General features: G+C 43.3%; 2 protein-coding genes across 2 annotated transcripts in view; one reads left to right on the top strand and one right to left on the bottom strand.

Annotated features, from left to right (window-relative positions):
* LOC122251147 (uncharacterized) overlaps positions 1-4,887 on the top strand; it is a 25,950-nt gene extending 21,063 nt beyond the window's left edge. The window contains exons 2-6 of the mRNA XM_043012849.2: positions 732-1,218; positions 1,454-1,562; positions 1,953-2,490; positions 3,001-3,139; positions 3,662-4,887. Of these exons, the coding sequence (XP_042868783.2) occupies positions 732-1,218; positions 1,454-1,562; positions 1,953-2,490; positions 3,001-3,139; positions 3,662-3,762 (1,374 nt within the window). The 3' untranslated portion in view covers positions 3,763-4,887. The remainder of the gene's footprint in view (positions 1-731; positions 1,219-1,453; positions 1,563-1,952; positions 2,491-3,000; positions 3,140-3,661) is intronic.
* A 1,189-nt stretch (positions 4,888-6,076) lies between these two features.
* LOC122251143 (uncharacterized) overlaps positions 6,077-10,000 on the bottom strand; it is a 36,545-nt gene continuing 32,621 nt past the window's right edge. Inside the window, exons 4-5 of the mRNA XM_043012844.2 lie at positions 6,978-8,753; positions 6,077-6,790 (exon numbers count right to left, since the gene is read on the bottom strand). Of these exons, the coding sequence (XP_042868778.2) occupies positions 6,306-6,790; positions 6,978-8,753 (2,261 nt within the window). The 3' untranslated portion in view covers positions 6,077-6,305. The remainder of the gene's footprint in view (positions 6,791-6,977; positions 8,754-10,000) is intronic.

Here is a 10,000-nt window from a genome sequence, read left to right on the forward strand (position 1 = left end):
GTGTGGGGAGGGGGGGTGTTGTGTGTGTGTGTGTGTGTTTGTGTGTGTTGTGTGTGTGTGTGTGTTGTGTGTGTGTGTGTGTGTGTGTGTGTGTGTTTGTGTGGCCGTATGTGTTGGTGCCCGAAACCCTTTCAAAATAGAATATGAATATATGGTTTATGTTTCGTGTGTTTGCTTGTTATCCAATAAACCAATTGCCAGATATAATGATAAACCTGTAAACACAACTATTCAATTTTCTAGTCAGCATGTTATGAATAAACAAATATTTGGTTAAAGTGTGTTACGGGTAATGAGATGAGCGAGGAAGAGAAGGAAGGAGAGAGAAAAAGAATGAGTGAAAGAGTGAGAAAGAAAAAAAAAAAAAAAAAAAAAAAAAAACAGAGGGAGGAAATGTTGAGGAAGGAAGAAAGGGAGAACCGAAATAAGTGAATAAGGAAAAAAAATAGAAGGAAGTGAGTGTGTTAGTGAGGAAAACATAAACGAAGGAAGTAAGTGTGTGAGGAAGGGATTAAGGAGAAATGAAATGAGTGAATGAGGAACAGAAAAGAGGGAGGGAATGAGTGAGTTCGTGAGGAAGAACCAGAGGGAGTGAGTGAGAGAGTGAGTGAGTAAATAAACGAAAGAAGTGAGTGGGTGTGTCAAAGAAATTAAAACAAGAGAATAGGGGGGGGGGGGACTAAAAACAATGTCACAGAAACAGAATTACATCGCATCGTTTTATTTTCCAGATGCTGGGCAAGATTCTACTGCAGGCGACACTGACTGTGTTTGTGGGTGCTTATGCCCATCAGATTCCCTATGGTTTCCATCTTTTGCCATCTCTCTATACTCAGTCCTCTTTCCAAGCCCCGCCTACTTTCCACGCCCCTCACAACACTTTCCAAGCCCCGCCTACTTTCCACGCCCCTCACAACACTTTCCAAGCCCCGCCTACTTTCCACGCCTCTCACAACACTTTCCAAGCCCCGCCTACTTTCCACGCTCCCCCTAACACTTTCAAAGCCCCGCCTACTTTCCACGCCTCTCCCAACACTTTCCAAGCCCCGCCTACTTTCCACGCCTCTCCCAACACTTTCCAAGCCCCGCCTACTTTCCAAGTCCTGCCTACATTCCAAGCTCCTTCTCCTTTCTTAGCCACGCCCCCTTTCCCCGTGTCGTTAACAGCTGATGTCCAGAGCAGCGTCCGGTCCCCGTCTCACTACCAGAAGGTCTACTGTGAGTATTTCCTTTTAATAAACAAAGACAACGAAGGGAAGAGCAGGAAAACGCACGAATATGAATATGTTATCGTGTTTTTTCTTTGATTACTTTTCCCTTCGTTGTTTTATTCACAATCTGTTCAGTATGCATTCATCGCATTCCCCTTTAACCAAACATGGATATGAGTTAGAATTAGACTAAGTTTAATTTCCAAAAACAAATCTGACTTTTTTTACTCTCTTCCCAACAGCAAATCCATGGCAGTTTCTGACGCCGGTGTCCAGGAGTGAGGCCCCAGAACTACCATGTTCCACTGACGGTTTTTATGTCCATCCTACCAACTGCTCGATGTTCTACAGGTTAGTCTGAGAGGAGTTGGTTCATTTTTTTTATTGTTGTTGTTTTGAAGTTGCTTTCCTGAATGTTTTACGTTATTCATCCTACTATCGGTTCGATGTTTGTGTTTGTAACTACGTTCATAATTCTTTGTTTGATACTGTTGAACATATAGATCTAATACTCCGATGTAGAATTTTAGAAAATCCTGCATTGCCATTTGGACTAAATTAATATATTCAATTGATCAATCAGTTAATCAGTGCTTTGCAAGTTAGACTAAGAGGTATTGCGAATTCTTTTCTTTCTTCTTTCCTTCCATCTTTTCTTTCCCATTTACGGAGGGACGAGTAGATGGTACAAATGATATCAAAAGAACATCAATCTAAAATTCCGACTGAAACCCGTCGCAGGTGCGTCGACTACGCAGGCACCGGGATCAACTTCCTCAGGTATCTCTTCTCCTGCCCCACCGGTCACATCTTCGCCGATGACGTTAGCATTTGCATCCCTGGCGAGTGCGATGGCGACTCCGAGACTCCTGCGCCAGGGGAGACGTCAACAGAAGCTCCTGCCACCGTGGAACCCGCAGCACCTGCAGAAACTTTATTACCAGGCCCCGTGGAACCGTCCACGGATAAGCCGGTAGAACCTGTCGTCCCCGAATCCGTAGAACCGGTTACAGATGCTCCCGCACCCGAAGAACCGTCCACAAATACACCCGTACAGCCTGCCGTTCCCGACGTGACAGAACCGTCAACGGATTCACCTGTAGAACCGTCCGTTGGTACACCGGCACCCGAAGAACCTCTCGTTCCCGACGTCCCAGAACCGTCCACAAGTACACCCGTAGAACCCACCATTCCTGAAGCGACAGAACCGCCCACCGTCTTCCCGATGGAACAAACGACTGCTCCTCCAATGCCTGTGGAACCGTCAGCTGGAAATCAGGTAGTTTTCTCTCTCTTTCTCTCTCTCTCGCTCTCTCTCTCTCTCTCTCTCTCTCTCTCTCTCTCTCTCTCTCTCTCTCTCTCTCTCTCTCTCTCTCTCTCTCTCTCTCTCTCTCTTTCTCTCTCTCTCTTTTATCGTGTGGGTTAGTGGGCTTGTTTGTTTTATGTGGGGGTGTGGATACGTGTGGGGGTAGGGGTTTGTATGTATGGGGGGGAGAGAAGAATTGTGTGGGGATGTATATGTGTGTGAATATGTGTGTGTGTGTGTGTGTGTGTGTGTGTGTACGTGCGCTTGTGTGTGTATACGTGAGTCTGCTTGCATGTAACCTCATATTTGTTTGTATCCCACAAGATTACCATATTTTAGTAATAACAACAACAAAAAAACAATAATGATATTAAAAAAATCCCCGTATCTCCTTCACAAAATCCCCAACTCTTAAAACTAATCTCTCAACACCATCCTCATCCCAGTCACCACCTTCTCAACACCACTATATAATCACCACAGGAGTGTATGGGGCAGTACATCCAACACCCCGAGTACTGTAACGTGTACTACCGCTGTGACGACGAAAAGACCTTGTACATCTGCCCAGCTGGAACTGCCTTTGATCAGAGCCGCCAGATGTGCCGTATCACTGCCCATGGTAAGATAACACTTTAATCATATTTAGTATCTTTTAAGATGATTAAGATTTTTTTTCCCTATCATCTGTTAGTTTTTTGTTTTTTTTTTACGTTGTAGATAGTTTTTTTTTTTTTTTTTTTTAATGATTTCTGCATATGAGATTTCGTAAAATAAACAGCACCTTTCAATTGATCAAAAAGGAACTGCTTGCTTTTTCAAGTGGTGGAGTTTTTTTTTTTATTACGCTCTGAGGAGATTTGATTTTCTGTTCTAAAGAAGTCATCATGTATAAAATTATATGTGTGTGTGTGTTTGCATTTGTATATGTACATATGTACACATAGATCTTTGTCTGTCGATATATATATATACATATATATATATATATATATATATATATATATATATATATATATATATATATATATATACATATCTATTTATTTATTTATATGTAGAGCTAAACAAATGAAGAGCGCAGCGTATATTTCCTTTCACTCCTATTCCCCACCTGATGTCTATCATTCTCTCCCTGCAACAGACGAAGGGGTGTGTGCAGGCTTGGCTCTGATGCCTACCCTCCTTCGCATGGCTCTCCACAATGGCCACCTCGTCCTCCTTTCTCCCCCATTCCCACTCTGAGTCCTCAAGGCCACAAGAAAGACGAGAAGAAGGAGGGAAGGGAATGTCCTCAGGAGCTGTGATTTTTTTTTTTTTTTTTGCCATGTGTTATTATGGCAGTTATTATGGCAACTTGAGAAGTCTTGGGTCTTGGTATGGTAATGGGTTTGTTTAGCTGTTGTGTGTGGGGAAAAATGAATACTTTTTTTGTTAACTTTTGTCTGAATTTTATTTTATTTTTTCAAGAAGAAATCAGTAGAGGAAATTTCCAGTGTTAGAAATCACTCTCTAAGTCTCTCTTTTAACGAATTTATTAATACAGCAACGTTAGAAAGATAAATCAGAAAGTCAGGAAGGTAAATTAGGCTTGTTAGATTAAAGGTTACAAAAAAAAAGTTACAATAAACACTAGAAAGATTAATGTAAAAAGCATGATAGATTGGCGATAGATGATGCTCTTCTTTGATAGTGGATGATGTCCTTGTTGTTATGTAATGATTACAATCATATTATTTATTTATTTATTTATTTCGTCACGGTTCTCTCGCACTAATTGGTTCCCTGATTGTTTACGACACTCTATGAATGAATGTTTCTCTTCATTGATATTGTAGATTATTATTAAATTATACATTCCGCTGTTTAACGTCCATAGTAGAGTAGTTACCTAACACATATTTAAGTAATCTAATTTCTTTTATAGATGAATCAAATCAATAGATAGACAGATAAATATATATACATATAAAAGGTATAATGAAACTCACACTTTTGTTTTACATCGTTCTTTAATGATATGTTAAGGCTTTCAGGTATGTTAAAAGGGACCAAATATCACCATTCTGTGCAGTCATATGGGTTATGGATATATATTGCTAATACTAAGGGCATGTTAGAGACAGGTCATGAGAATGATCCAGTAGACTATGGTCTTGCAGCTGCTAACGAGAGGCTATTTTATGATAAGTACTAACAATTTCTTTCATATTTTTGCATTGTTTTTTTTATATATATATGTTGTTGTTATTGTTGTCATTTATCATTATCTTTATTATTCATCAACCGATCAAAGAAGAACAAGTACAAAATTATGGCATTCTAACTAATAAGCATCATTATATATGAAAATAAAGACTATTATATTCCCACTATGGTTTTCCTCCATCGCCCCCAAAAAAAACCTTGACCAAAACTACAGCTCATTATTTCTACGCGCTGCTGGTCTCAGTATCACATCACAGTTAACTTTATTTTCCGAGATAGACTTCAGGTTCTCTCTGTCAACTCTCTGTCAACTCTCTGTCAACTCTCTGTCAATTCTCTGTCAACTCTCTTTCTCCTTTTTGTCTTCTTTCTTTTTTCTTTTTTTTCTTTTCTTTTTTCGTTCGGTTTCCTTTTGTCTTTCTTTCTTTTTTTTCTCTCTCTCTCTCTCGCTTGCTCTTATTCGAGAAAAGGGAAGTTTTTTTCTTCTTTAGTTCTTATAGGTGATCTTTTTGTAATTCTCTCTCTCTCTCTGTCTCTGTCTGTCTGTCTCTCTCTCTCTCTCTCTTTCTCCTTCTCTCCCTCTCTCCTTCTCTTCTTGTATTTTCTCCTTCTCTCTCCCTCTTCCTCTCTCTCTCTCTCTCTCTCTCTCTCTCTCTCTCTCTCTCTCTCTCTCTCTCTCTCTCTCTCTCCCTATCTATCTATCTCTGTGTGTGTGTGTGTGTGTGTGTGTTTGTGCACAAATGTATACATACATGTACGTAAATGTGTTCATGCTTCCCTACCTCCTCTTCTGCGAGCGGTCGATTCATTGATATTCTACACCTTGCTGATACACATCTCAGACTCATATTTTTTCCCTGAATTTTACATTTCTATTCATTCCTTTTTTCATTCCTTTCAACAAGATAGAGTCATAGTTGCAAACTATATTCATACCAAGCAAATGCACACTATATTTTCCGATCTCTGAGTAAAACTATATTTACTTTAGTTCTTCATTTCTTTCTATCTTTTCAATTAATCTTTCATTTCCCTTTCCCATTCTCAGAAAAAAAGACGACGCTTCACTCGTTTTCAACTTGCAAAAGCAACATGCATTCAGCCTCGTCTTAATGGGTCTTACACACTCGTCTTGCCTTTAATGCTTTTGACTTCCTCAGCATCATCATCTCGAAGACCTCGCATCCTTTTTTTTTCTTTTTTTTTTTATCTTAACGAACATCCTATGTTCACTCTCCTTTCGTATGCATGTTTTCAGTTAGTTTTTCTTTCTCTTTTCCGTATTTCTCTCTCTTTTTTTTAAGAAAGAAAATTTCCCGATGGTTTTGAAAATCACTTTTGCCTGGAGGTCTTCTTTTTTTTCTTTCTTTTTTTTTGGCTCTTCCTGGATGTTGCGTCATGGCTAGACCTTAGAAATCGTCTTCTTTTTCTCGGACGATTCTTCTCACGATCATCACCTCCTCCTTTTCGGTTCTCTCGAAACTCAGTCGTACCAAATATCTTGCATGAAGTCTTGCCTCGACCCTTAATCCCCCACCCCCCTTTTTTGTCACAAAATGAAACTCCTTGCTAAAGAAATCTTATACAGCCGAAAGCTTTCCCCTGGATCCTACGAAGTGCCTCATGAACCACTTGGCGCCCTTGTTCCGCGGTGCCGGGATGACCGTCATCACGCTGTCCTTGCTGGAGGCGGACGACGACGAAGACGATGACGAGGAAGACTTGGATGACGTAGCTGTAAACGTCCGGTTCTGGATGGACTTGTGAGGAGCAGCGGCCGGAAGTCCCGTCTCTTTTTCCGTCCCGGAGTCCGCCTTGAGACCGTGGCTTGCCTTCTTCAGGGGCGACCGGACGACCTTTGAGAAGCTAGGGAGGAAAGATCGCCGAGGAGAGGGAGAGGGTTTGACGGCGGAGGCGGCGGGCGCCCTTTGCTCGTCCGCCGAAGGCCGAGGCTCCGAGGAGGAGGTCCAAGGAGGGACAGCGTTTCGCAGTTTAGTCGGGGACGTCGGGTGGGACCTGCTGGGTGAGCTGGTCGCGGATCCTTTTGAAGGGTCAAGATAAGCACCTGGAGAAGAAGGGAAGGGACATTTTATACTTAAGGAAACATATAAGGAGGATTAGACATATTCTCCGCAAGACTTACAGAATCATCTAACAGAAACATGCAGGATCAGTAACATCTAGATATGTGACTGATATCCAGGATCTACAGTGACCTCATACTTTCCATTAACAATGAAACGTTCACTCACTGTGTCGTGGAGTCCTCGGGGGTGTGACGTTAGGCAGGAGATGAAACCAAGGGTTGTACCCACCAGGGGCTACGTGACTCAGGGACGATGTAGAACGGGGCATAGCCACAGGGTGCTGGCCGAAGGAGGAGCAAGTCGCCGATGTACTCCCAGAAGGGTGGAAGTACGTCCAGACGTCAGAATCTAGTGGAGGATTTCTACTATTGCTAGGGGGAGGCGGAGGAGGGTGTGGGACATGAGCTCGGGCGGCGTGGCACTGTGCCAACAGTCCCGGGGCCTGACGGGGCTCGTGGCAGTAAGTGAGTTCCGGCTCACTGCTGTAATCGAGGGACGACATTTCCGAAGGTGCCTCGTGCCTTGGGGCGTCGGGGAGCTCGGGCTGGCTGGAGATCCAACCTAGACGGCGGCTGGTCAGTCCGTACTCCTTGAGGTTCTCGTGAATATTTCCGAAGTGGTCGTAGATTTGGGACGTCATGAAAGCTGAGTACTGCCTGAAGGTCGCATCTTCCAGGGACTTCGGACACCTCACCTGTGCGAGCAGGACTTCCGGGTCGTAGCAGAACCTCGTCGAGGGACAGGGGTCGGTCTTCTTTCCCTGATGCATTCCGTTCTGCCCGTCCCTGTCACTTCTTCTCTCTTTCGTGGCTTGATAGTGATCCCAGTAAGTTTCCTTCAGACTCACGCAGCTCTCACTGTGAGCCAGGACTTCGGACGAGAGCATGGACTCTGCAAGATCAAACTCCATGTGTTCGGAGACGATGGAGGCCTGCGAGAGCCTCTTCTCCAGGAAGGAAGACCCGCGCAGGCTTCTGACGGGGCCACTGCCGTAGCCGTAGACGAGGGGTCGCTTCAACGTCTCCATGGGCTTCACGTCGCAGTCTGTCTCGATGAAGTCGTCTTCGTCATCGTCGTAGCTGATTAGTTTGTCTATCTTATTGGCCAGGCTGGCTTTCGAGTCGGGTGAATCGTCGTGGTCTGATAAGATACCCCGATCGGGCAGCTCCTCGGCGACACACACTCCGTCGTCGACCGTATCGTAATCATCATTTTCGTAGTATTTTTCGTCGAAATTCGAACTACTACTGTGGCTCGACCCTAGGCCTGTGTCTGCCTCGACGGGAGTCCTATCAGATCCCTCGTCCTTACGTTCGCCCTCGTCCTCGGATCGCGAAGGGGGCGAACTCTCCGTAGATGTTCCGTTGTCGTCGTTTTCGTCGTCCCGACCGTTTTCTATGACAGTTACAAGTGGAAAGCCATTATCACTAATTTCCTCGCAGTCGACAGTTAAATCCAGAGAGAGGATACAAATGGAAGCTAAATTGAGCTTATCCTCTGGAGGGCTGACGTCAGTGCTCTGAGCCCCGGCGGGTGAGCTGGCTCGGGCCTCCAAGAGGACGCCTGGCGGAAGCGGAGGAAGCACAGGGGAGGCCGCGGAGATCCTGCCGGAGTCCTGCGGGGCGGAAGCGTCCCCGGGGAACGTCGGGTAATTCCTTCCCCGCGAGGGCCCGACGGAGACTCTCGAAGGGCTGACGTTCATCCAGCAGCCACCCGGGTAGGCAGCGAGAGAGCGGCCTGCGGGGGAGAGCTCGGAGGACTTCCCACGCTGGCAGTTGGCGTATACAGGCTGCGGAGCTGTCGCGGGCGCTGAAGCGAGGGAGGGCGTGCTCGGAGGGGCGTGAGGCCAGCACAGAGGGCGTGGAGAACGAGAGGGCGTGGCTGTGTGGAGCTGCGGGAGACTCTGGTATTGGTAGGGCACGTCCTTGCTCGAGCGCTCGCCTAGAACAGAAAGCGATGATGTTTTTGAGCAATGAATCACAAGCGATGCCTTATTTGGTTATGATTGCATGGCATTGCTATCTGAGATCAGGCAGTATTAGATATAATCAAATCTCGATAGTCAATTGCAAAAGGTATATCCTGAAATGATCACAGTTGTATTCAAATTGATGTCCCCGGGTAAGCCAAGGCGTTTTGATATACTTAGAGGAAATCAAGAAAATTATATTGAACGAAGGAACAAATAAATAAGTAAATATATAAATAGATGAATAAATAACATCCTAACATATTCATTCCTCCGTGCACATTATGACTCTCATGCGGGCAAGTGACATAGTGACTGAGGGATTTGCATGACCGTACACCATGTGAGTCGAGTGGTTGAGTGCATGGAGAGCCGTAATTTCATGACTCGGTGTCATGCAACATGAGAACAACTGATGCAACGTAGGGACGCCAATGATTAGAATTTTTCTCTCTCTTTCGCTGTCTCGTTCGCTTTTTTTTCTCTCTCTCTATCTATCTACTTATCTATCTATCTATATATCTATCTCTTTGTCTGTCTGTCTGTCTATGTATCTGTCTGTTTGTCTGTCTATTTATCTCTCTCTCTCTCTCTCTCTCTCTCTCTCTCTCTCTCTCTCTCTCTCTCTCTCTCTCTCTCTCTCTCTCTCTCTCTCTCCTCTCTCTCTCTCTCTCGCTCTCGCTCTCTTCCTATATCTATCTCTCTCTTTCTCTCTCTCTCTCATTTATATATTATATATATATATATATATATATATACAATATATATATATATTATATATAATATATATATATATATATATATATATATATATATATATATATATATATATATATATATATATATATATGTATATATATATGTGTGTGTGTGTGTGTGTGTGTGTGTGTGTGTGTATGTGTGTGTGTGTGTCTACCTATCTCAGTCTCTCTAAAAATGAAATATAAAGATGAAAGAAATATGAGCAAATCAAAGAAGAAAAAAAAAACATGAAATCGGAAGAATTATTTTTTCCCAACTGTAATTAGAAAAAAATATAGATGGAATGTGAAATAAAGTTTAATTTATTCCACATAATCTTCGTCGAGTTGATTATATCATTCTATTTTCAATCATATAATTATCTAGTTTTTTATATTAATTACATCGATTTATATTCAGGGTAAAGGCAGTAACTATATATGAGGTTTAAGTTTGATATAGGTCTGTGTGTGTGTGT

The sequence above is a fragment of the Penaeus japonicus genome, unplaced genomic scaffold (genome assembly GCF_977035675.1).
Source record: "Penaeus japonicus unplaced genomic scaffold, GWHDUDI00000001_assembly GWHDUDI00000024, whole genome shotgun sequence".
Taxonomy (NCBI): domain Eukaryota; kingdom Metazoa; phylum Arthropoda; class Malacostraca; order Decapoda; family Penaeidae; genus Penaeus; species Penaeus japonicus.